General features: G+C 37.5%; 3 protein-coding genes across 3 annotated transcripts; all 3 read left to right on the top strand.

Moving 5' to 3' along the window:
• The first annotated feature begins 156 nt into the window (after positions 1-156).
• On the top strand, positions 157-13,670 carry wdr43 (WD repeat domain 43). The gene is made up of 18 exons (XM_067455498.1): positions 157-409; positions 1,757-1,891; positions 5,851-5,972; positions 6,092-6,212; positions 6,299-6,417; positions 9,205-9,307; positions 9,389-9,453; positions 9,544-9,706; positions 9,788-9,874; positions 11,139-11,264; positions 11,342-11,482; positions 11,627-11,713; positions 11,826-11,857; positions 11,949-12,012; positions 12,145-12,258; positions 12,342-12,411; positions 12,625-12,683; positions 12,766-13,670. The coding sequence occupies exons 1-18, from the start codon at positions 209-211 to the stop codon at positions 12,913-12,915; spliced, it is 1,959 nt and encodes a 652-aa protein (XP_067311599.1). The 5' UTR covers positions 157-208; the 3' UTR covers positions 12,916-13,670.
• Positions 13,671-15,679: 2,009 nt separating this feature from the next.
• Positions 15,680-19,669, top strand: gjb10 (gap junction protein beta 10). Its single transcript, XM_067455497.1, has 2 exons — positions 15,680-15,770; positions 16,901-19,669. The coding sequence occupies exon 2, from the start codon at positions 16,945-16,947 to the stop codon at positions 17,740-17,742; it is 798 nt and encodes a 265-aa protein (XP_067311598.1). The 5' UTR covers positions 15,680-15,770; positions 16,901-16,944; the 3' UTR covers positions 17,743-19,669.
• A 1,736-nt stretch (positions 19,670-21,405) lies between these two features.
• Positions 21,406-26,613, top strand: gjb3 (gap junction protein beta 3). Its single transcript, XM_067454587.1, has 2 exons — positions 21,406-21,521; positions 24,456-26,613. Exon 2 carries the CDS (start codon positions 24,514-24,516, stop codon positions 25,444-25,446), a length of 933 nt encoding a protein of 310 aa, XP_067310688.1. The 5' UTR covers positions 21,406-21,521; positions 24,456-24,513; the 3' UTR covers positions 25,447-26,613.
• Positions 26,614-27,566: the final 953 nt, after the last annotated feature.

Genomic DNA, 27,566 nt, shown 5'->3' with positions numbered 1-27,566 from the left:
TCCAGAATTCCAGATAAAATTCGAGTAGGTCGAGATGGAAACGTCCGCGTCTGTCTGTGATTGGTTAAAAACAATAATGACACGCCCACAGAAACCACCAAGGCCAATTAGCGTTTCCGTAGCGCCTGTGCAGCTGCGCATGCGCGCTTTGGAATTTTCTCTCACACGTGTTTCCCGTGAGGCAGACGGACGCACGCGGAATGGTAAGATGGCGGCGGACGGAGGCCGAGCTGCGTTACCCTGCGCATTCAACCCCAAATCACAGCAGTTTCTGGCTCTGTGCGCACAGGACGGGAGACTGCGAATATGGAATACCGACAGCAAAACTCTACAACAGGAATACGTGCCTTCTGCGCACCTGAGCGCAGCTTGTACCTGTGTGACATGGGGACCGTGCCGAGCAGTTCAGGTAACGCAGTGTTCGGGGTTCAGTCGGGGTATGCGGCCTGTTGTATCGTGGTGCTCCGTCACAGGGTCTTCAGGTCGCTGTGTATTTATTCTTCATGTGATCATAAAACTGAACGCTGATTATTTAAGACTATCTATTCCGGGTGCTTTAGAGCTGCGCTCGTGGACGGCGCTGCGCACATGTTGCGTGTGGCACATGTTCAGAGTACAGGCCGCGAGACGCGCAGATAAAATACGAAATCCAACAATAAACCTTTAAAATCACTTTACTGATTCCAGGAGTTAAGTTGCACACATATTGGGGCTCGTAAACATTGTTATATCCGTCTATTGGTTGTCTGTGCCTAATAACGTAGGCACAATAAGTTGATGTTGGCTAAGTGTTGATTCGCTGTAATTTATTTTATATCTCAATCATGTCAACATCTGTGTTAGTGTAACTTATTTTTGTATTGTTTTAATGATCAGTGTTATATTTAAATAGACTAGCAATTTAACACATGGTCACATGGCTGCACAGCCCTTACTCGTGAACTTTCTCTTGTTACCGTTTAGTAGTGTCTATCAGAGATCAGTGTTTCTGTCAAACTGATGTATAGTAACGCGGAACGTCATAGCCGTTGATTCTAGTTTGTTAGAGAGACAAAGTAATATTTCCATTGTTACTAGTAACACACATCAATTGTTTTACTCGGAGTTATTTTCCGTTTTGATTCATATATCAAACATTAACTTGCTAGGTTTTCTAATTTTACTTGGAACGTATGGGTTTACTATTTATTAGCTAACAAGTTATTGTTAGTTGTAACTATCCAAGTGGTTCTAAGTAACTGCTGCAGTTTCCTTGTGCAAATGGGGGCTAGAATGTGTATAATAGATAATAACTAATGACTGCTGTTGTGCAAATTGGTGCTAGAATGTATATAATACATTGGGTGGCGTATAATACATACAAATGGGTGCAATAATGAATATAATGGATAACTAGTTACTATTAGCGAGATGTATTTTTAGTACTTAATAAATATTCCTCATTAATAAAATAACAAAACAGGCTAATTTACATGTACTACTATCTAACAAAGTTTTGAGTGAAATTGGAAAATTTCTAATCACAATTTGATTTATTTGCTTGCTAGTAATAATAAAACCTCCCTCGATAGATAGATTACATGCATGCGTTAAAACCTTCTTAATAAAAACAACTGGAAACATTTGTGAAGAATGTCCAGTAGACCAATGTTTAAATATTATTCAGAACTAAATAACATATCTAATTTGGCAGAAGGGTTGGTAATTAATATTAATAATGGCCTAATTTGTTTTATTTTTTATGTGCACTCTTTAGGATGTTCCACAGAGGAAGAGGAGGAAATGTGAAGCCGGGTCGCCAGCTGAGCAGTCAGATCTGCTGGCTCTGGGCACTGCTGCTGGGTCCATCCTCATCTACAGCACAGTGAAGGGAGACCTGCATTGCACTCTGGTAAGAATTCAACAACAACTGGTCCTTATGATGTTTGGCCAACACAACTCTAAGATTTAAAGGGTTAGTTCACCCAAAAAAATGTATATTGTCATCAATTACTCTTTCATGTCATTCCAAACATCTGCTTTGCCCACCCAAGCTAAATTTAAGAATGGATAGTGTTAATCTGTTTTTATGAATTGTGAATTTTATGAAATGTCTGTGTTAAAAGGTTTGATAAAGGGATGTAGAATGCCCCAAAACAATCACAAAAATAACACCAGAAAATTGCAGTATTTTTTGTTAAAAGGGATACTCCACCGTTTTTTCATATTTAACTGTTATTCGCTTGACTAAGATGAGTTGATTCACTTTGATACCCTAACCCACAAATTTATGTCATTAATGACTCTCCCTAATGTCATCCGACACCCGTAAGACCTTTGTTCATCATCGGAACACAGATATTTTATATTTTAGTCCCAGAGCATATGCAGTCAATGCCCACTTTACTGTCCATGTCCAGAAAGGGAATAAAAACATCATCAAAGTAGTCCATATGTGAAATCAGTTGGTTGATTAGAAAAGATTCAAATGGTGTGAATCGATCAATGATTCGGGTCGCCAATGTCACGTGATTTCAGCAGTTTAGATCGCATCAAACCGCCAAACTGCTGAAATCAAGTAACATTGGCGACCCAAATCATTAATCGATTCACCGATTCATTAACCGTTTGAATCTTTTTGGAGAAACACGGGAAGAGAGGACAATGCTGAATAAATTCATAGTTTTTGATATTTTTGGACCAAAATGTATTTTCGATGCTTCAAGAGATTCTAATCAACCAACTGATGTCACACATGGACTACTTTGATTATGTTTTTATTCCCTTTCTGCACATGGACAGTAAAGTGGGCATTGACTGCATATGCTCTGGGACTAAAATATAAAATATCTTAAACTGTGTTCAGATGATGAAAAAAGGTCTTACGGGTCAGGAACGACATTAGGGTGAGTCATTAATGACATCAATTTCATTTTTTGGTCAACTAACCCTTTAATCTCTCTGACTCGCGGTGACATTTTGATAGCTCTTAGCTTAGCCCACTAAGCCCAGTTCATTCACTATGTTACCAAACAGAGATCAAGTTAGACGGAACCAAACACCTCCATGTTTTCCCTTAATACAGTTTCACGAATAGTTGAATGACCAAGTATGGTGACACAAAATAAAATGTGGCACTTTTCTAAGCGGGTTAAAAAGGATAACTATAATGTATGGCGGAATAACACTTCTGAGAGTACTTCAACTCGGCATGGTATAAAGTCACGCCTGAAATTGTCTCACCCTCTCATTTCCCTCAATAGAACCAATATGACTTTTACTTCTTCCTGTATTTAAATAGGAAAAACATGGAGGTGTTCGGTCGCTTCTAACTTGATCTCTGTTTGCTACCTAATGAATGAACTGGGCTTAGTGGGCTAAGCTAAGTGCTATAAATGCACGCACTGAGATGAGAGAGGTATGTATCAACTTAGTTAAGGGAATAACAGTTTAATATGAAAAAAACAGTGGAGTATCCCTTTAACTGAAAGTAACCGTGTTACATGCTCACATGCTTCAGTCCGTAGCAGAAAAGCAAAGGCTGACAATCACGAGCAAAAACAGTCAGAAATAGGCTATTTGCATGTTATTAAGGTGTGATTACGAGGAGTTGTATTCATTAATATGCATCTTGTAAATATTAATATACAGCTCTGATTTGATTAATGCCAAGTTGAAATTGGCTATAAAAAGGTGCATTTATTGCATGGACAGAGCTAGAACATAATGTAAGTGTTTAATTTGTATGCATTGTTCAGTTGAAAGTTCCATATGTGGCTTGTTGTTAGACTAAATGTACGAGGAAAACAGTCTGCTTAAATAACAGCACTGAAATATGAATGCGTTGCTTATTTTTTAATCAGTTTAGGGCTTTTCACGCAAGAGGCATCGGCGCGTACTGTGCAGAATGATCGCATATGACATCAAAGTACAGCGAGCGCAAACGACTCCACATGCTTTTAAATCGCTTGTGCGGTATTTTGATATCATATGCGAATTGGTCCACGCAGCATCGATGCATCTCGACCAATCCTGGTGTGTTTGTATTTCCTGCTGCCTCGCTGGCATTGCTAAAACATTAGCGAGAAAGACGAGATGTATACGGTGATGTAAGACCTAACTCTGTGGTGGCTCTCTAGCCTGTGGAAAGCCAACTCGGTTCTTAAAGGCTCTCAAGTCGAAACCAACTTAGAATTGACACTAGCACTGGCTCTGAACTAGCACCTGGTTCATTCTAGTGGAAAAGGGGTATTATTAAAAATTATAAATTCGGTTCTCAATCAGATGGGGTCCTTGCACGGGGCGTTCGTTTTGCGGTCCCACGATCACACTCACCAAAATGTCTTATGTTTTCTCAGGGAGTAATCTTAACTCAATCTAGGGCAGCAGCTATTGATTATTTTTGTAATCGATTAATCTAGCACTTAATCGATCAATTAATCAGATAGTAATTACTTTTTTCGTTATTGAAGAGCAATTCTAAATATATATGAGAAAATAAGATGCGCATCTTAAAATAACATATAATTGGTTTTCATTTTAGACAAAATACATTTAATGCTGAAATTGCATACATTAATAACTCAATTTTAGCTAATGCACACAATTGCCATATTATTATATAAAAATCTATTTCAAATTACTTTAAAAGGTAAACATAGTTCAATCTAAAACTAAACCTACAACCAATAAACCAAAATAATATAAATTACAATAATGCCTAAACATTGTATTTATGTTGTGCAACTTAACTTTCATGTTTCAGCTTCAGCTCAGGCATGAGCCTTTACGATCTTATTTACTCCTGAATCAAGAAATAATGGACAGAGTAACTTGAAATAAGAACAAGATGCGCGGATCAGCTCTAACTTCACCGAATTCGCTGTTAAAAACAAATCATCCACCCGCACTCGATCGTCACAACTTCAAATCCTCCATGTTAAGCGGAATGTTATCGTCAGATTAGCTACACTGAAGTAGGTTGCTTTAAAGGGGTGATGAATTGAGAAATCAACTTTCCCTTGAGCGTCATGCTAATATAATAATGCCCTGTAAGTGCACGCGGTTCACGCTTATATCGACCAATGGTGCGGGCCATGTAATCCAATCGCGGGTGGATGAGAAAAAAATCATTGTTTGTTTGATAATGACAAGTTGCAGTTGCCGCATTCATAATAATTTCTCCCAGCGTTCAGAAGACAGTCTCAAAACCAGTGTAGAAAATAGCCTATTACTTATTAGTTATGAGGTTTTTGAATGTAAAAACCACACAGATGTCATTAGTTGAGCTCAGAACTCTTGCGAATGAAATGTTCAGTGTCGCATCCTGAAGCTCAACACACAGTTGTCTTCATTTAAAAATAGCTAGACTAAATGATATTACCAGTGCTGATGCCACTCTCTCGCATTGCAGACTTTGATCTCGACATAAGCTGAAAACGAAAGTTGAAGAACAACAAGCATTAATTGCATTTTACCCTGAAATGAGAGTTCCGCGTCTTTCTAAGATCAACACATTAATAATTTCTCTCATCCTCTTGAAATATTTGGGATGTTTACCCACACAAGTGGATTTACTGTGGCTATAACCGCAATCCATGTCGACTAAACAAAGCATTGAGGCAGATGAATTTGCCTCAAGGACTTTTTTTAATTCGAATAACTCGAGTTACTCGATGAATCGTTTCAGCCCTAACTCAATCAGACAGCCTGGTTTTTGCTATTTTTTTCCCCCATTACACCCATAAAACTTTTGTTTTTTTACAATATCTTCCATAGGTTTGTAATAACTCGGGGTAGAAAGTAGTTCACAGATATGAGTGATTTATGTTATTATAGGTGAAATTATAAATGTTTGATGTTTGATATCAGGATGGTGGACACAGTGGACCGGTGAACAGTGTCCAGTGGCATCCAGAGGACCCTGTCTTATACAGCGGCTCAGATGACACACACATAGCCGAATGGGATTTGCAGAAAGGAAAAGTTAGTTGGTGAGTGTGTGCTGTTTTTTTGTTTGTTTGTATGTTTGACAAATATAGGCTTCCTTTTGTTTTATTCAACATAATAAAGTGGTGTATTGGATTTACATGCAAACATGTTCTGTATTCAGCAAATGGAAGGCAGACAGATCAGCCGTCAGCAGCCTGTGTATAAGTCCAGATGGAAAGCTGCTGCTCTCGGCAGGAATGACCATCAAGATGTGGAACCTGGAGACTAAGGAAGTGTACAGGGTGAGTCTGACCTCTAAGCTATTATCAGCCACAGGTAAATAAAAACAGGAACATTTCAGATTTAACAATACCTCCCAAATTTGCAGAAATTCACTGGTCACTCTACCATGGTAACGACTCTCTGCTTCGCCACAACACGACCCCCAGACAGCAATGGGATGTACTTTCTGTCAGGAGCTGCTCACGACAGGCTTCTGAGTGTGTGGTATGTTACACCTTTACTAGCTAACACAGCATTTAACTCATAACGATCATTTATGGTTCTGCAGAATTTAAAAATTACATTTTAGCCTTTTTGAGATGAGCAGCATTGGCTAATAATGTATCCAGTATTAGGGATGCACCAACATTTGTATTTGTAAATTTGGTTGTACCTTTATAAATCATAGTTTGTGGATGTATTAATTTAGACACTTTGAGCTTTGGATACAGGCCTAAATGGTTAAATGCACGCAATAATATCAAAAGGGCAGGCGTGGCAAGTTTACGTAAACCCAGTCATTTTGTTTTAAAGGTGGGGTAAGCAATGTTTCTAAGTTCTAAATTGTTGATATTTGAAATCAACCCAAAAGCACCCCTTTCTTCATTGCTTCGCCTCCAAAGCTCACTCTCCAGTCCTAACCACCCTGCTCAGTCGGTCTTAGACCCTCATCGCTGGCATGCGAGGCAAGTGCACCAACAAGGACATTAAACAGTAAACACTGCATTCTCTAGCAGTCATAAGCCTGAACAACTACCACTGGCTGACCTCCGTTACACATGAAATGCAAGAGTGGATGTAATTATTTATCGTAACAAGCACAACAAAACAAAGCTTAATTAAAAATAAAACTAAGATGATGAACAAATGACAAGGAAGAACAAAAAATGAACATACAGTACACAAGAATAAAGACAAACAAGATTTATTTGCCGACAGCACAGCAGTTCTAGACAAACAATATGACACTCGAAACCAGTGTTACTCACGTATGTTTTCAGGCCTTCCCGCTTGGCTCTCTCCAGTGCTGAACAGCTTTTCTGACATTAATACTGGTGCCAAAGCTCTTTCCTTTCACTGTCCAGTGATATTCTTATTAAGTTTTTTCTTTTGTAATGTCTCTCAGGCATCTCTTTTAACAGTCCTTCTACAAATCTCCCTTATGCTCTTTCTCTCCCCCACCGCCATACTAATGCTGATTAATGCTGACACGTTTATTGTGGTGTCGGTCTGACAAACTTTTAAACTGCAGTTTTCAAATATTGTCTACCCCACCTTTAAGTGAAACAGTTGAGAGAAAATGGAATGCATATAATATTGGATCTGTGCATTCAGTCTTAAAGGAACAGTGGCCTAATAAACCTGAAGCTATCTGTGTCCGTAATGTTAATCAAAGAGAAAAAGACAAAGAAAATCAGTCTTTGCTCTTGACTGAATAACTTGTGTACCATTAATATGATTCAAAGCAAGTTTAATTCTTACAGTGAAGACTATGCTGTTTCTATTTTACATTTATACAATTTCTGTAGTAGGCTTTTAGCAGAATATACTTAGACTTGAATAAAAAACAAAGCACTATTTTTTTTGTTTCCTTTTCATGTTATTTGTCCTATTGTTTAAAAAAAAGTTTTGACTTGTTTTCGCAACTTTTGTTTGTTCACAAACTATGTTAATAATTTGCATAGTATTCTGCTTTGGTATTGAAATTATCTACAATTGAGATATAATAGCAACCTTTCAGCATATATATTTGATTAGAACAGTGACCTTTTTAAACCGCGGTATACCTTGAAAATGGTAAACCCCAAATGGTCCCCCCTGTACTCATTCCCCCTTTATCAGTCTATGTATTTTTAGTTTAAAAATGTGCAAATGTTAATATTTACATGTAATATTTTTACATTTAGTTGACTACACCTTTGAATTTTCAACTTATTTTCACACAGTTTCACACGGCTCATTTTGTGGTAGAACTGGGGGTATCCAACCTTAAAAATCTAACCAAAGTCTTAAGGGTTACTTAAATTATGTTGTATCATAAATAACATTTTTGCTTAGGGATGGAGCTAAACCCTGCAGGTCAGTCGAGCTCAAGGGCTGAGTTGTCCACCCCAGTTTTACCATAAAATGAGCTGTGAAACTCTGCAAGAAAATATCTAGTTAAAAATGCAAAGATGTATGCAACTACAAATGTAATATCATATCAATTTTACACGTGAATATTAACATTTGCACAATTTAAAGGTGCACTGTGTAGTATTTTTGCAGTAAAATATCCAAAAACCACTAGGCCGGTGTTATATATTTTGTTCAGTTGAGTACCTACAATATCCCAGAAGTTTCCAACTATTTGTAAATTGCTATTTTAACTAAGGACAGGGACGTTTCAGCATTGCATTTGAGGGCGTCGCCTGTCAATTGCGTCATATCTGCGTTACCCTCGGTTTCGGCTTTTATTTGGCAGGAGTGCTTTACTCTTAGCAGTGTGAACAAGTGAACGCACGGAGAAAAGTCATAACATCGTTTTGAACACACTTAAATGTATCTAATATGATAAACAGAGCTACATTACCTCAAAATCATATCCGGAAGAGCGGATCTGTGCAGGCGCCCGGCGACTGTGTCCCGTCCCGTCATAATAAAAGTCCCGGTATTTGCGAGGCGGGTATTTGTTTAACAATCGCTCCAGCAGCTGTGCTCAGGTCCATAACACTCGGTCCTGCTCTGCTTTAGACTACAGTAACGTTAATAACCGCATGCATGAACGTGATTTCTGCCCGAGTCCTATTTTCCACCGGCTGTGATGAGAAGACCACATCTCCCAAGATGCTGCGCTCACACTTTGCGTCATCAAACTACGATTTGTTTTGAATAGGCGCCCCCCAGTGGACGGAAAGCTGCATAGTGCACCTTTAACTTAAAATAGATAGACTGATACCCTAATAGGGCAACGTCCGGGGAGATGCAACTCAATAAGCTGATGACTGATTTAGTTCCTTCTGTGCTACTCAGGCAGGTGAGGTCTGATGGAAAAGACAAGAACTCTGTGGTGTCATTTACTCTGACGGATGAACCCCGACACATAGACCTTCAGACATCCAGCCGCAAAGATGAGGTGAGGATTTAATGGGCTTAATCCTTTTCCATAATTGATGTTATATGCTTGGGTTTTGACACTTTTCGGTATGTTTCTCAGGCTATGAGGTTAGCAGTGGTGTGTAAGGATGGTCAACTCCATCTCTTTGAGCACTTTCTAAATGGGTGAGTCTGTCCATCTTATATTTATCATTGTAAATTGTTTTTTCTTGAAAACCGTTCAGTGAAGATCATGTTCATATTTTTCTTCCTCAGGATATGTAAGAAACCGCTGTCGCCAGTGTGCTCCCTGCAGGTGTCCACTATGAAGGGAGACTCGCCTGTGCCTGTCCCTCTGCTCGCAGCAGCTTTGTGTGGGGACAGACAGAACCTGATGCTGGCGTATGGACATCACCTGCAGCCTGTCATGGAGAGAACTGTAAGTACAGCATAAACTGATCATTGATTTTAGTGGGTTATTCAATTGATCAATTATCTAACATGCCGTCTATTTCCACAGCCATTTAACACGTCAGAGAGACATGCATGCTTAGTCCGAGATGTACATGCCACACTTTCTCTCTCTGTAGACACGGCTGTCTCCAAGGTAAGACCCTATCTGTGCCTATCATTTGACATTATTTTTCAAACATTATTATGCAGTGTTGCATACCATATTTGTAAAACTATTAAACTCTGCTTAGCTTAGTCTTCGGAAGATGGAGGTGGTTTGAGCTTGTTGAACGGAGTGAACAAGCTGTAATTGAGCTAGTTTATAATGTAGGATATAGCCCAGATGTACCCTTACGAAAATTAACCATATTGATAACCATTTGTATAACCACACAAGTAGCATAGTTAAACTATGGATTGAAACACAACTATGGTTAATTTGGGTACCATGAAATAAATACAAAAACTAGTTATTGTTTAAAGGTACTATAATAAATGGTTATTTATTATTATTAATAATAATAATATAGTGTTTATATTTTTTTCATTGTTTTATTCATTGTAAAACCAAGGTTAATTTTTGTAAGGTATATTCACCATGTATGTTTTCATAGCACTCAGATGACACAGTTGTTTTTGAAGACGGCTTTGGCCAGGATGCGGAATAGTGTTTTGTCAGTAAAAAAAAAAAAAAGGCCTTTTTATCGATTAATAGAAAAGATAATTGGCAAACTAATCGACTATCAAAATAATTGTCAGTTGCAGCCCTTGAAATATCTTGAAATATCTAGGTGTCCAAACTCAGTCATGGGGGGCCACTGTCCTTGCAGATTTTAGCTCCAACTTGCCTCAATTCATGTTTCCTTCTGTCTATAAGTTTCTAGAATGCCTAGAAAAACTTTGATTAGCCGGTTCAAGTATGCTTAATTTGAGTTAGCTAAACTTTGCAGGACAGTAGCCTTAAAGGTGCAGGATTGGATGCCCCTGTTTTAGAAGAAATGCTAACCGGTTACAGCATATAAAATGTACACTATAGTTAAAAGTTGGAGTTGAGGCTGCACTTATTTGATAAAAAATAAGGAATGTTCTCAGTCTATTTTAATCATTTAAAAGCTTTAATTTCAGCATCATTCCTCCAGTGTCATATGATCATGCAAAAAAATCCTTCTAATATGCTGATTTGCTCCTCAATATTGAATTATCAGTGTTGAAAGAATGTCTTACTCACCCCAAACTTTTGTAAGAGCTTTTATGTAAAATCTTGTAAGAGCTTATATGTAAAAGCTTTTAATACAATTTCTAAGTAAGTTCAGACGAATTACTAAATCAACTACCCATTTCTTCTGTAACACTGGTACAGTAATGGTTTAGAATGATTTGGTTTATTGACTGAGTGCATTCATTTGAACATTTTCTAGGTGAAGACACCAGTTGTTAATCAAAAGAGCAAAGTTTTAATACCAGGACTTCCAGGACACAAGGCACCAATCAAATTAACTCCTAATGAAGCAGAGAAAAGGAAAAAAGGGGCCAGTACCACAGAGGTAAGCCAAATGCTTCAATTTTATCCCCAAAGAATTAAATAAGGATTTTCTTTAAATCCTCTCCATCTTACTCTTAGATGTCTATTGAGGAGCGATTGGAGCAGATTGAGTTGAGTGTCGGGAAGGGTGCTGCTAAAAGCTCGTCCTCCCTGCAGACAGACAGTTTTGCTGTACTGCTGGTACAAGGCCTAGAGAGCAAAGATGAAAAGATCCTTAACGTAAGTTACACTACTCTGGCAACGAACATCAAAAACAACAGATTGTTGCCGCCAGCTGAAAAATGATCACTTTGTGTATGTTCATAGACTGTCTGTCAGTGAACGCTGTTTGTATTCTCATTCTAATTTGATTCAATCTAACAGAAAATATTTCAAACCAAAAAAGAGACATTGATTAAGAACACTGTTGCCCGGTTACCACCCCCAGTTATCCTGCCGTTGTTGGAAGAGGTATGTCGTCATTGTTACACTGTTAAATACTATGCATTTTATACAAACTTGAAAAATCTTTTGAATCATATTTATTATATACATTTAAATTATTTTGTGGTTATTTCTTTAGCTGGCCAGAAAACTGCAGGGACATCCGTACACGTGAGTAAACTTTCACTTCTTTTGTGTTTTGTTCCTTTTAAAGTTTTAATGCATTAAACGTTTTGTAACTTGATTCTTTTTCTGTCTGCAGGGCTATGCTTATTGTTCAGTGGTTTAAGGCTGTACTTGTACATCACGCATCATACTTGTCTTCGGTAAGTGCGTGTGGACCTCAGTACTTGTCAAACAGAAATTTTGCACCAGTGCATCTAATCTAGTAGTAGGTCATATTTATCACTTTTTGGGGGGGGTTCCTCATTTGGTCTGTTATTCTTGTTTTTCCATAGCTGCCGGATTTAGCGTCTCAGTTGGGCCCAATCTACCATATGTTTGAGAGCAGGGTGAAGTTATTTCAGCAGCTCACCAGGCTTCATGGCAAACTATACCTGCTTCTAACACAGGTGAGCTGCTCAAACACAAGCAACCAGAACAAATGGCTTATGCACAGATTTGTTTTTTAAACTTTTGCATATTTTTCCACTAGGTGGCGACAAGCAACCGCACTCAGAAAGTCTCTGAAGTTGATAGCACAGCAAAGCTGGTTTATGAAGAAGGTGGTTAATAGTTTAATCGATTTAGAAGTTTAATTCGTTTTTGATTTGTGGTTTAATTAACTGAGTAGCTGACTAAACTGTATCATTCTGTATGTAAATGTATTAGGTTTAATCTCTTTCCTTTTAAATGTTTAATAATGTGTATATTTCTGAAATAGTCTTGATTGCTGACATGGAAAAAGTAAATAATAAGCTCTTCCTTTTTTTCCGCAGAGTCTTCAGATGAGGATGAAGTGTCCGAAGATGAAGGGCGACCTGAGGATGACTCTGATGTAAGATACTCTCTCACAATATTTCCTTCTGGTATTTGCAGTGTGGCATTATGGGATTGTTCTCATGTTGACTTGTCTTCAGAACTGGGAGGAGGATGAGGAAGCAATGGAAGTGACAGGAGACAAAAAGAACCACAAAGAGGAGGAGGAGGAAGAGGAAGATATGAAAGATGAATCAAAAGCAAATGGTGATTCAGATATGGACCCTGAAAATGAAAGCGAGGAGGAATAATACCCATAAATCAGGCCGCTGGATTCAAAAAAGGACCCATACATTTATATATGATTTCATTTTATTTTTCATTTTGTTGAATTTTATTGTAACAAAACAAAAGGTTATGTTTTATAGAATTTTCAATAGCCAGTGCAGCCTGGACTTGTGGTTGTCTTTCTCAGAACAGTCACGAAGGGTGTGTGACCCTCATTTTGGGTGACTGACAGCACCTCGTACGGAGAGAGCGCACACACATTTGAGGTCCATTTAAAGGTCACTTTTTTCTTTTGACCTGTAACTGCCTCTGTTTTGTTGCCTAGCTTCTATGGGATACTGTGGGTTTCCCAAACCAAATCCCCCTCGATCTCCCTGCTCGGTTACATCCTTAATCGGGCGTCCGATGTCCCTGTGGTCCGAGCATAGGAGCTTATCATGATTATGCCCATCAACATTGTCCTCTGCTCACATCTTTAATTTATCTGTTGTCATTACTCTCTCTGTCACAGTCATTTCTCATGTTTGATTTCTGTGTCCTGTGTGATTTCAGATGAGTGGTTTTTGTACACCCTCTGTAGTCACCCCGGTTTCTCAGTCTTGAGAGCAAAAAAATGTGAACCTCCCATTACAACATTAATATTAAAAACACAACACCAGAGGCGTGTGCGTTAATTATACGGTGGTTGTGTTGAGCATCAACCAAAACCTTTCATGCAAACAATATATATCGGCAACTGTTGTACAGTTTAAATGAAATAAATACTGTTTTGTTCTCATCTCTTGTTTGGGTTAATTTAAACTTCACAATTTCTTTTCTGGCTTAAATAAGGCAATCTCTGGTACTGCTCTAAAATGTATCAACCTGAAGAGTGTGTATATATGTGTGAATTTTTTATTTTCTCTACAAAAGTAATCAGAATTTGTAAAATGTAATGCTTGGTTCTAAACAATTGAATCTGCTAGAAATTCATGTTTGTAATTGCGATCTTTTAATTGATTTTTTTTATTATAAATGCTCACCTAGTATTCAAAAACGACTGGATTCCTGGGTTTTAACCAAAAGCATTTAAGGTGTCAATTGTTTCCGTCTAGTTAGCACAAGTGTTTTACAGTTTTTAGCGTACAGTTGCTCTTCCCAGGTGCTCTCAAAATAAATTAAATGTAAGTGTGTGTGTGTATATATATATATATATATATATATATATATATATATATATATATATATATATATATATATATATATATATATATATACATACATGTATTTAATAGAAACATGCTTTTTTGTAATTAAAAAAGTGAAACTTTCATATATTCTAAATTACATGAAACACAACTATTGTTTTATGTTTAAAAATGCACAAATGTTTAAGTTCTGAAAAGCATGTTAATGTATGCACTCGTTACTTGGTCAGGGATCCTTTAGCAGGAATTACTGCAATGTGACGTGGCATGGAGGCGACCGATCCACCTGACACTGCCGAGGCATTATTGAAGCATTACATCTTTGCATCTTCACTTTTTCTCCAGACTCGGACCATGATTTTCAAATCAAATGCAAAACATACTTTCATCTGCAGCAGCCCAGTTCTTTTTCTTAGTCCAGTAAGATGTTCTAACATTGTCTCTGGTTAAAAAGTGGTTTGGTACGAATGTGCCAGTTGTAGCCATTTTTCTGAAGACGTGTATGGTGGCTCTGGATGCACTGATTCCAGTTTCAGTCCAACTTGTGAAGCTCTCCTAAGTTCTTGAGTCGGCTTTGCATGCCAATTTTCTCTTCCAGTCAACTTTCCGTGAATATGCTTGGATACAGTGACCTTCTTACCCTTGTAGAGGATGTCAATGATTGTCTTTTGGACACCTGTTAAGTCAGCAGTCTTCTTTATGATTGTGGTTTCATGTACCGTGATGGTAGTTTAACAAACTCATGATTAGAGGATTAGTTTCGAGTTGACCAAACCAATCTATTCAGGCTTTGATGGTACCATGATGCTATCATCAGCTTTCTCTGTCAACTCAGGCCTGAGTTTAGCTGTAAAATAAGTGAACAGCCAATCATATGCTGTGGATCAGTGCAGCTGAGATTCACTTCTCACGAGAGAAGCAGTGAGAATAATTTCTCTCTTCTGCAGAATACTGCATAATTTAAAAATATTAAGAATTTAAACAAAGTTACACAGAGAAAAAAAAGAAAGGAAAACTGATTTAATTTTATGTCTGGAAATAGGGATCTACGTTATATTATTATTATTCGTGTTTTTGTGTGTGTCTATTTGTTAATGAGGGATTTGTGTACACAGTAATATTTTTAGATTTGTGGAGTAAAATTAGTTAGCTGGGTTAAGATGACATTTTAAGCTAAAACAACTAAATTAGCAAATGTTTCTGTTTATTTAACACATTGGCGGATGCATTAACATCTTCCTGCACAGGCTAAACTATCTAAATATGTTAACATTTTAAAGTAAATGCACATTATTCTAAAGGGTAGCATCTTCTCCCATCCTAGAATGAAAGTTATCAAACTCAAAATGAGATATTCAAGTGTTTAGATACCGTTGGCCGTAATTATCGACAATACAAAATATTGCTGGAAACATTTTAGTTTACATGTATGACATTTTAGTTTAGTAATGATCAGCTAGAATATATACATTTTTCACTTTTTAAAGTTTTAAGATGAACGTTGCCACAATATACCTGTAGGTGGCATCGAAGGACTCATTGAGTTCTCCACTAGGTGGCGTCGATGTGTGTACATTTCATCACACGTGTCCACAGCTGTGTTTAACGCCCGCAACTCGCCCGACCCCTTGCTTCCAAGACAATCACGGCGCTGCGACTACAGTGTGCAGACGATTGCGCATTCTCCGACTGTAAGTATACGCTAAATAAGATTCGGTTTGTTTGTTTGTTTTACAAATACATTTGGTATTGATTTATAGATTGTGTCTCATCTAAACTTTCCGCAAAAATTTTTTTCAACGGTCAAAAACATTTGAAGTTTGGTTTTGTAAATATTTGTGAACTGAATAGAGAGTTTAAACTGTTTGGCGATTGTACACAATAATACATTTGCTTCAATAAATGTATTCCGTTCACCTTTTATTTAAATGTATTCCGTTTAACCGGAGTCCTATAAAGTGGAAATAGAAAGACTTTCTATCTAAACTGCCCGAATAGTAAAACATAAGATGGCTTTTTGAGCTAATTGTCTTGTTTATTCTAATTATTGTTTGATCTTAAATAGTATGCTAAAATAAATTATAATGTAATATTTTATGAACTTTAACTAATGTGAAAGTTCAGATAAATGCTTCAATAATCCTGCTTCATTCAGATGTAACGTTAGGCTAATTTAGTATAAGTAGGCTAATATGAATGTATATCACTAGCGATTATATTAATAGCATTGCAATGTAATCGACATGAAGTAAATGTATGAGGTACTGCTTGTAATTATAAGCCTGCCCTCAAATTCAACACTTTTATAAAAGGAGGGTCCTTTCGCCATCTTTCTGAAAGGTAAAAGCATAGTAAAAGACCCCATGCTTTAAAGGGATACTTCACCCAAAAATGAAAATGTTGTCATCATTTACTCATCCTCATGTTGTTCCAAACCTATATACATTTCTTTGTTCTGTCGAAATACAATATTTTAAAGAATGTTGGTAACCAGTTGACGTAGCCATTGACATCAGTTTCCTACTATGGAAGTCAGTACCTACCGTCAACTGTTTAATTACCAACATGCTTTAAAATATCTTATTTTGTGTTCAACAGAAGGAAGAATCTTATACAGGTTTGGGGGTGAGTAAGTAATGACAATTTTAAATTTTGGAGTGATTTATCTCCTCAATATAAAATTTTAAATGATCACGGAAGATGTGTAGTTCAACTTTGTATAACAAGCTACAATAATACCCTTTAATGTGTAGAAATGACCAGTTTCTTTGAGATTTTCTTTGTCTCATTCTGCCTCTCTCTCTGCACCCCTCCCTTTCAGGTGAGAGATATTCAGGTGAAATAACCTGATCGCTCATAGGTGTCATGAATTGGGCTTTTCTTCAGGGTCTTCTGAGCGGGGTCAACAAGTACTCCACCGCGTTCGGTCGTGTCTGGCTGTCCATAGTCTTCCTATTCAGGGTCATGGTCTTCGTTGTTGCTGCGGAGAAGGTGTGGGGTGACGAGCAGAAAGACTTTGCATGTAACACGGCTCAGCCTGGCTGCCACAATGTTTGCTATGACCACTTCTTCCCTGTGTCCCACATACGGCTGTGGGCGCTGCAGCTCATCTTCGTCACCTGCCCGTCGTTCCTCGTGGTGCTGCATGTGGCCTACCGCGACGAACGCGAACGCAAGAATCGCCTGAAATACGGTGACGACTGTCAACGGTTGTACATCAACACTGGAAAGAAGCGGGGTGGTCTTTGGTGGACGTATGTCCTCTCGCTGGTATTTAAGATAGGAGTAGATGCGACCTTTGTGTATCTGCTATATCACATCTATGAGGGCTATGACTTCCCCATCATGGTTAAGTGTTCTGAGTCTCCCTGCCCCAATGTGGTCGACTGCTTCATCTCTCGGCCTACAGAGAAGCGAATATTCACCATCTTCATGGTGGTGACAAGTCTAGTGTGCATCCTGCTCTCGCTCATCGAGACAATCTACTTGGTGGGCAAACGCTGCTGTGAATGTGTCCACAGGGTGCAAGGGTCACGGCAGATAAACAAGGCAAGGTCTATTACAAACATGAGGGGCTCACATACTCTTTTAGAGACAAACAGCAAGAAACTGGCAAGGAAAGACCAGCCAGCGCCAGCGTACAGTGTGGTCATCTCATCCTAAGGAAACATGAGGAAAATACGTTCGCCCCAAAGTGGGACTCCAAGAGATGGAAAATGTTCTTCACGTTCACCACGATGGGAACTCGAACACGACTGACTCAATGGACGGTTGGCAGTAGAGGAAGCTGCTTTTATGCTTACCCTACATCCACTGGATCTTTTTGCTGGAAAGTTGTGGCCTGATAAACAGCACTGTATATTTGAAAAGCTGATGGGGTCAAACGCCATCATTCAGGATGACAGTCTTTAGTTTGACTAAAGCAAGTCAGTTCAGGGTTTGGGTGTGATGTAGCTTCTGTTAGGCCAAGCTCCAGAACACCAAATTTGATCAAATAGCAAATAGAAAACAGCTGGTATAAGACCAGATCATTTCTAATTATTACATATTTGTCAGTTTTTAATCGACACTAACAAGCAAAACGTGACTGCAAATTAAGCTAAAGTACTCTTCCATTCACGTATTTTAATAATTTTTCAATTGTACTATTTTTTTGCAGGAAAAAAAGCCATTATCAATGGAAACCTGTTTTAATCTCAGAGTAATTGTAATTGTCTTAATATTTCACATTGTGAAAAATCTGTAATCATTTACTCACCCTCATGTCATTCTTGACCTATATGACTCTTCTGCAGAATACAAAAGACTTTTGAAGAAGGTTTGAACTGTTTTTGTCCATATAATGAAGGTCAATGGGATCTAAAACAACATTGGACCCCATTGACTTCCATTGTATGGACAAAACACTGAGAATATTTTTTCAAAACATCTTTTGTGTTCCCCAGAAGAAAGAAAGTCATACAGGTTTAGAATGACTTGGGTTTTATTGAATTTTTCTCAATTTTAGTTTTTAAGTCGACTATCCCTTTGAACTTCAATATTTTGACTCACAATGTGGCTTTATTATTTTAATTCAAACTATATCTCATCATTAACTTTATTTCATTCAGTCTCTAAGGCGGAAACAAGTTTCCACAAATATCTTCATTTGGCTTTTACTTGTAGAATAATTTGTTCTGTTGGATGCAAGAACACCATGCAAAGATGTCTACATTTCATCTACATTTATTTGATAACAGTCATCAAATAAAGCACGTGCTGTTAAACGCAACACATTTTTCAAATACACCCCTAAATCTATTATTTTGTAAACCTTGATAATAAACCCTAATTTATACTGAAATTTGAATGTAAATTTGTTTACACATTTTTGCAAAACAGTATGTACTGTATTGTATTTTTTATTACTACTATGCAATATTTTGTCATTTTTGCTGAGTTTATTTTTTTGTATATAAGCTGGTGTGTGTGTGTGTATGTGTGTGTGTGTGCGAATGTGTGCGTAAACTGTGGTGCTTCAATCTAATGTCTCAAGAATTTGTGGTATTGAATAATCACAAGAATTTATTGATAAAGCTTTTCAACCCTGCCAAGATGAGCAAATTCAAAAGAGGCTGTTTTGCCTGTGTGTGTATGAGAGTTTTTCATTCAATGATAAACATGTATCCATAAAAGTAAACATTCTCCGAGGTTAGAAATCCTCTGTTTGTATGCTAACCTTTCAGAATTCTTTCCTCATTGCTGTGTTTAAAGTTGTTTACATTTGAGATACATTAAAAATCTGCTTTTTATTTTCTTACAATCTGTTTCTCATTTAAATTAGGGATGTAGAGGACTTTAGAGGATGTGCTGTTAACAGATTTAACGGTTAAAACCAGTTATTCTGCACGTTAGTGTGCATTGGAGCAAAAAAAACGTCAAGAATGAAAATATGCAGATAAACATCATGTGCCGTGTCGACATGACATTTCATTCACATCAAGCTGCAAAAGGGCAAGACGGAACAAAAAAAAAAGAAATGTTACATTTTCAAGAAAAATATAATGAATCATGCACACATCTCCTCAATGTTGGACCATTTCTGCCTATGGATTTGTAAAGGCGTCGCACTGCATAAAAACCAACTTTTTCTCTTTAGGCAGTTTTGTTACTCAGACTGTATACCGGTTACACCATTCAGTCTTCACTCCTTTCATTAGGCTAGATAAAAGCGCCCCAAGACAAATAAAAAAAGTTCCACCCTGTTTCACCATCAATGCCATAGTCTGTTTTCTATTTTTCTTGATATCTCCATAACCTCTGTACAGTGAAAGGGTAGGGTAGATGTAGCTAATTTCATGTTGAAGCAGGTTTCGTAAGTCACATCTACATTCTTAAGGTGTGGAAACCAATCTAACGAGTCTTTTTGTCCTTTTTTAACGCAACCGACATTCCACTCCCTGTTGAATGTGCTCTTTACTTCCTCTCAATCTCATTTCATCATTGTTAATGCTTTAATTATACCAAAATTTGCTTACCATATATTCTGCATATTCACATAGCAAGCTTGGTACACGTTTAACTAATGTTTTTTGTTGGTAAAATCTATGTTAGAAGTTTAATTCAGTATGCAAATGCAAATCTAAGTGAGGTTAATCATTTCCCCACATAAACAAGTGTAAACCAGTTAGAAAAATGTAAAACAGGCCTGACTGATTTGGTTCAGTGTTTCTTCTGCAATGTTTCTTAATGTTTCCTCTTGCTGAACAAACAAGTTAAGAATGAACACATGGCCTGGATAACTCAAAGCAAGACTTGAAAACACATTAAGAAACAGACTGGCAGTCCTGTTGGCAGAATTATACATAGCTTTTTACTAGAGTTCATTTTATGCCCGAAGCCGAGAATGAATCATCCTCATCTTGCAAATGTTTTAGCAGTGAGTCAGAGGGCTCCTGTGATTGAACAGAATCCCTTCTCACTTTGATGACTAAGAACCAGAGACTTTTCCTGTGGAAAACTCAACTTCTGGTTTACTTGCTTGGGATCAAGCCGGCAGTCCTTTGTATTATAGGCTACCATCCCATATCCTCAATCAGGAGGCTCCCGCCACCAGCTAAAACTATTGTATTGATATTGGAAAATCAGATAAACAGACCCACACCAACGGACTTTCCCTAAGGATTTCCCATATTCCAGACCTAATGCAAGACTTGTTTGGAACATGTAAACACAATTACCCAAGATAATTAGAACTGGATTGGTGTCTGACAAAACATTTAAAGTATGCCTCCACAGACCCACTACAGCATGACAAGTTTTTCTAGGTAGCAAAATGTATTTAAAAAAAACAACACTCTAAATCTGTTGTTCAGGACGAGGTGTGGTCCTTTACGTGACTACAGGGAGCGCAGGCATTCATGGACAAGTTTGAACATAGAGAAGCCGCCTGCAGACGTTGGCAACATCACAAACCACTAACAAGCAGTGTGTACTTGACAGGGCTGTCCAAACAAAGGGAGTCTTATTTATTGTGCACCAAGATGGAAAATGTTGCTAGACTTCACAGGCAAGGGTTTCCTATTTGTCCCACAAAACACAATGCAGTACCAATATTAACATACAAAAAACAAAACAAAATATATTATGGAGTCATATTACCGCGTAATGTCAGACATTGCAACTTGAGAAAAAAGAATGCTTTAATTGTTCCTTAAATTCGACATGTAAGGCAATACACTGGGAAGCATGATGATTTTGCGAGCATTAGGCTATAGGCCTACACAATATATGTATTTAATGAGCGTACTATTTTAAGAGGTTTATAGCAGAGCTGTGTCCTCTAGTCTGAAAACTGAACTCCACCCTCAATGAGGCGTGTTACCAAACCAGATCCACAGGAAAGAAACAGAGGTCTTCAGAGAAGACAGCCGCTGAATTATAAGAGAACTGAAACATATAAAGTAAGTAATAAACTTTGTTTTGTGTTGGCTGGTGTTAGAAGCGATTCTGTGTTCAAATTAGCTATAATAATAATTTGCGCTAAAAAGATTTTCATCACTAAAACTGCCTCGTTTTCCGTTCATTACCTTTATGTAATTTTTGTATGATGAAAGCTGTATGATTTTAGTCGGTAGAAATTTTCTATGTGAAATCTTTAGAAACGCTGTAGCCTTATCATAGGCTTTTGTCTGCCTTTACAAAACGAAATATTTTAAAACTGCTGATAGCTTAGCAAATATAGAGTGGACACAAAGTAGCAAAAAAGACAGCAGGACTGGTTGTACTTTGACTGCAGTTTACAAAAAACAACAGATATCTCGTGTACGTATCCTACCTAAAATAGTTTTTGAAAGAAATCATCAAAAGTTAAAGCGCATTCCTTCGGTTGAGAAAAAAAATTATGGGTCTGTTCGTTTCAAAATAACAAAAGATAAAAGTACCATATCATGACTTGTCACTTGTGCACTATAAGTATTTTAGCCTTCTGAAGTCAATAGCTTTCTGTGACTAATTCACTTTCTTCTGTTGTTAATCAGATAGTATTAATTCACAAATCAACGAAGTTCAATTCATGAATGAATCAATCAGGACCTATTTCCCAAAATTACAATACATATGGATGAGTGGCCTGGATATTCTTTAAAAAAAAGCATTATATCCTCCTGGGACCCAGTAATAGACTTTTGTCCACTGTAGTGGATATTTTATTGTGTTTTTGTGACATCACACACGTCACAGTTTTGAGTCAGGATGTGCTTTATAGAGCACATTCACCAAATGTTTGGAGGTTTCACTCGGACAACAACTTCGTGGTCTTTAAAAATGGCTGACATTAATGTTTAGCACTCTTATGGAAATATGATAATATTTTGTAATTATAATTTAAATCTGATTAATTTTCTAATTGTTTGTTACTTTATCAATACATTCTTGTGATTATTCAATACCACAAATTCTTGAGACATTAGATTGAAACACACACACACACACACACACACACACACACACACACACACACACACACACACACACACACACACACACACACACACACACACACACACACACACACACACACACACACACACACACACACACACACACACACACACACACACACACACACACACACACACACACACACACACACACACACAGTGTGTAGTAATAAAAAATACAATACAGTACATACTGTTTTGCAAAAATGTGTAAACAAATTTACATTCAAATTTAAATCATGTTTATCAGGCATTTTGGAGACACAAACAGTAAATAGGGAAATAAATTACATAACAAAATTCCTATGAAATATTACATATTATTATGAAAATGTTGCCAATTATTACTCACCTTATTACACTTCTTTTTTTCATTACATGTTGCACCAAGAACACAATAATATGCAAATTAGATGCAATATACCGATACATTGTATTGAATGGGAAAATCCAAGTATGGCCATTTTACCCACATATTGCATAAAGTAAGATGGTATATCAAAGCATTCAGTTATATCTTTTATAACATAGCTCAGAATCATCTTTAAAAAAAGTTTGTTTAAAAAAAATCCTGAAACTTAAAAATGTATTCGTGAATTAAAAATAAATCCCATTGTTTTTGCCTATACATGCAGTTTCATTTTATTACATTTTTTTAACAACTGAGTCCTGGTGTCAACTACAGAGGACATATCACAACATATGAATACAATATAATTTTCCAAAAAAAATAATGTGTCCATTTGTTTCTTATGCTCTAAACAATCTAATGACATGAAAAAATACAAAATTCAAAAAACGTCCCAGGAGGATATGAGCTGTTTACACCACACTGTTTTACAATTTTTTATGTGTAGGCCTACACGTTTAATTTACACGCCAAGGGCATTATGGGGGCATGAAAAAAGAAACTTTTAAAAAAGGATTTCAAAGTGCAAAATTTTGACAACGATACGGATATTGTCTCTGTGTAAACCACTTAAAACAAAATTGTGAGAATGGCTATACGCATGCGTATAAAGTGGTGCAGGTATGACGTCACTTTGTAGACCAACCAGCCTTGAACATCACACTGGTTCCCTCGACAAAATCCCAAAAATCTTTTTCCATAGGCAATCAAGATCATTTTCACAGATGAACACAACTTCAATGAATTCTGAAGCCTAGTCGCCAGCTGGAAAAGCTAAAGGTGGGCTATAAACGAACTACACCACGGTCACTTAACTTCAACATCATTACCACTAAGCTTCCGACAACTATTTCTTTTCAGTTGGAATATAGTTTATAAGAGCACAATTATAAGCATAACGAGGCTCTGAAAGTGGACTTAGTTTACACCATCGGCGTGATGATAGTTCCATTTAGCCACTTGTTAGCAACTGCCTTTTTCAAGACACGTTATAGAATAAAACGTGAAAGTGTCTTGAGCTTGTGTTCACCACAAACCTTATTTCAGCCATTTAACCAAAAACCCATTCAAAAAACTCATTGACTTTGGGACGATGGAACCGGAAGAGCTAAAATGCTAACTCGTTTCCACATTTTGGCCTATGATGTGATGCCATACCTACACCACTCTATTATGTGTTCAGACTACAGGCGTGTAGTTTTTCTTTACAAAGTGACATCGCCAACGACTGGCCTGGCATATTTAATGCAACATTTTAGGTTGTTTTTCCTGGATCCGTGCGAACGAGGATCCAAAGGAAAAATGTTTCAGGTTTTAGAACATCATTGTCATGTAAACATGCCCTTAGTGTGTTGGAATAATGGGAGGTTGAGTAAATGATGACATAATTTTAGCTTGAAATCTCCCACCAGATTGCTTTTTACAGTATGTTGTTTTGAATCAGCTCACTCATTGTGATTTCCCACCCCTGCTGTATACTTTATCAGACAGAGGATCCGAGGAAGAATTCAACGAAGAGAAGAGTGAGTTGTCTTTGCTCTCACCATGGACTGGAAGACTTTTCAATCCCTTCTCAGTGGGGTGAACAGATACTCCACTGCATTCGGCCGGATCTGGCTCTCTGTGGTTTTTGTGTTCAGAGTGATGGTTTACGTTGTAGCGGCCGAGAGAGTTTGGGGCGATGAGCAGAAGGACTTTGACTGCAACACCAAGCAGCCGGGCTGCGCGAACGTCTGCTACGACTACTTCTTCCCCATTTCCCACATCCGACTGTGGGCTCTGCAGCTCATCTTCGTCACATGTCCGTCGTTGATGGTCGTCATGCATGTGAAGTACCGCGACGAGCGTGAACGCAAGTACCGTGAGAAGCATGGTGGAAAAGTCAAGCTCTACGACAACACGGGGAAGAAGCACGGTGGCCTGTGGTGGACGTACCTGCTCAGCCTTTTTGTCAAGACCAGCATCGAGATCACCTTCTTGTACATCCTCCATCACATCTACGACAGTTTCTACCTGCCACGGCTGGTGAAGTGTGACGTTCAGCCATGTCCTAACATTGTGGACTGTTACATTGGCCGACCCACAGAGAAAAGAGTCTTCACCTACTTCATGGTCGGAGCTTCGGCACTCTGCATAGTGCTCAGTGTCTGTGAGATCATCTATCTGATCTCCAAACGCATCATTCGCTGTGCCAACAAGTTTAAAAGGCCCCACAGAAGCAGCACACCGCTTGATGGACGATACCGAGATGAGGACAGCAACTGTACCATTCCTTTGCATGAGCTGGAAAACAAACCCCAGTATAAGGAGGAGTCAAAACCAGACTTTAAGTCTGAGTATAAACCTGGGTCTAAACCACAGTTTAAATCTGAACTCAAGCCAACATTTAAGCCAGCCTACAGGTTGAGCGTGGACATGAGAGCTTCTGCTCCAAATCTCTCAGTACCTATGTACAAGATACAATCCGATATACTTTGAGAAGCATGTTTCCATATGTGTCAAGTATTTGCAAAACCATCCAGAGGCATAAAACAAGCTTTGACGGCCTGGACAGTCTCAAAGTCTTTTGTTGCCCATCAAGACCTATAGAACTGCTGTTTGTCATTTGGCAGATGGTCGTGAAATGTTTGCCTTGGATATAACAGGGATTAATTCTTTTGCCTAATGGCAAAGTGGTGATTAATCAGGACTGTGATTTCACTGCTACCTGGGTTCAAACCTGGAGTTACCAACCTAGTTCCTTTTAGCTTCAATACCAGCTCAAACGACTGCATTATGACTGTGAACCTAAGAACTAATGGTGACAAAATCATTCCTTTTCTTCTGATTCATTTTTTTTTTTATCATTTCTCAAAAAGAACAAAGGTGAAACCCCCATGAAAAAGCAAGAGTTATCAAATAACCAGGAAGGCATTCATAGAGAACACACCTTCCATACAAAATCCACCTCCGCCTTCACACGCACAAAGAATGATAGGAGGAAGAGTGGCTTCATTGAATGTAAGAAGATCTGATGAAAATGCCTCATGGGTCATTGATTGTTTATGTGTCATTGATTATGAAACGTCTTATATATCAATGTCCTGAATTGTTAGCAAAAATAAGAACAAAGATTCATATTTGAAGCTGTCTTGACCATCAGTTTCAGAGAATAGTTGATGTTTATGTGCGAATTCTCTTGAACTCTATCTGAACTCAAATTCTTATGCTGGAAAAATAAGTGGTATATAAAATAAACCAAAGTGTAAGATACAACCACTTTTTCTTGTGAAAGACTGTGGACTAACCTCTGCTGATTTACACTTGGCAAGCGTTTGTAAGAGTCTGACTTTGTTCAGACTTGCTGTTATGATTGTGTTACATATTTCAACTGAGATCTTTCATGCTGCACACCCTGCCTTTGTATCAAAAACTTGCACTGACATATTTTTTTTTAATGAAATACCTTCAGGTTATTGTAAAAAAAGTATCCTATATGATTGTATGACAATATGAGATGTTTTTGTAAATTGAGGAAGCTTTGAAAGTTTCCTAATTTTGATACTCTATAAATAATAATAAATAAATTGCTATAGTTTAAATCATGAACAGACATTTGAATCAAAGAGGAAACAATAAAGGAAGTAGATGAACTTCTACTTCTACTGAAACTGAACTTCAGTTCAATTTCACAGAACATGAACATTGTTATTAATTTTCCTTTGTCAGAAGTTTTATAAAATTATAAAATGGAAACTCGTAATAGTGATGTTTAGGGACAGTAAGACTTTTTAAAAAAGAAATGTATTTTATTCAGCAAGGACACATTCAAAATATCAAAATTGACTTTACAAAAAAAAAACATTTACAACTTTTTTGAAATAAGATTTTAAAGATTTGAAATAAATGCTGTTATTTTGAATATTTTACTCATCGAAGAATCCTAAAAAAATGGATCATGTTTTTCTCCAAAATATTATTATTTTCAATTTCTGAAGGATCACATGACATTGAAAACTGGAGTAATGATATGGTTTTGCATCACATTAATAAATTACATTTTAAAATATTGTAAGGAGCGGTTTTACTGCGAAGACAAAAGCTGAGATCCAACGCCCTCCAATAAAGCAATAAAACTCACCAATCTGGAGAGATCTCACAAAAAGACTGGAGGACACTGGCCAGCCCCAAACCCTCTCCCTTCCTCCCTTTCCCCCCCCTTCTCCCTGATTCAAGTCATAGAATGCAGATATACAACTGATGATGTATCTTGTGAATCTATTGTTTTATCCCTTTCACGTCTACTGTCTTTTTAAAGGTAACAGTGCAATTGGTAAATTGGTCTCAACTTCACTGCAGTCACTGATAGGATGAGAAAGATTGAAACATTGAGAATTCTGTGCTCATTTTTGAGTGTTCTCTTCTAAGAAATCTGACCCTCTCTCTAAAACTAGGTGTTGCCTGAAAATATTTACAACCCTTTGTTCTGGTCTGGGTATTTACGAAAGGGTAGCAAAGCTGTACGTAGCCAGAGTACAGTGCTGTATAACTGACTTAGAGGCACTCACACACATGTATTGTATCAGTGCCAGATACAATGACTATTTAAAACCATTTTC

This window comes from Pseudorasbora parva, chromosome 10, assembly GCF_024679245.1.
Source record: "Pseudorasbora parva isolate DD20220531a chromosome 10, ASM2467924v1, whole genome shotgun sequence".
Lineage (NCBI taxonomy): Eukaryota > Metazoa > Chordata > Actinopteri > Cypriniformes > Gobionidae > Pseudorasbora > Pseudorasbora parva.
The sequence above is the reverse complement of the archived record's forward strand: the minus strand, read 5'-3'. Positions and strand labels throughout refer to the sequence as shown.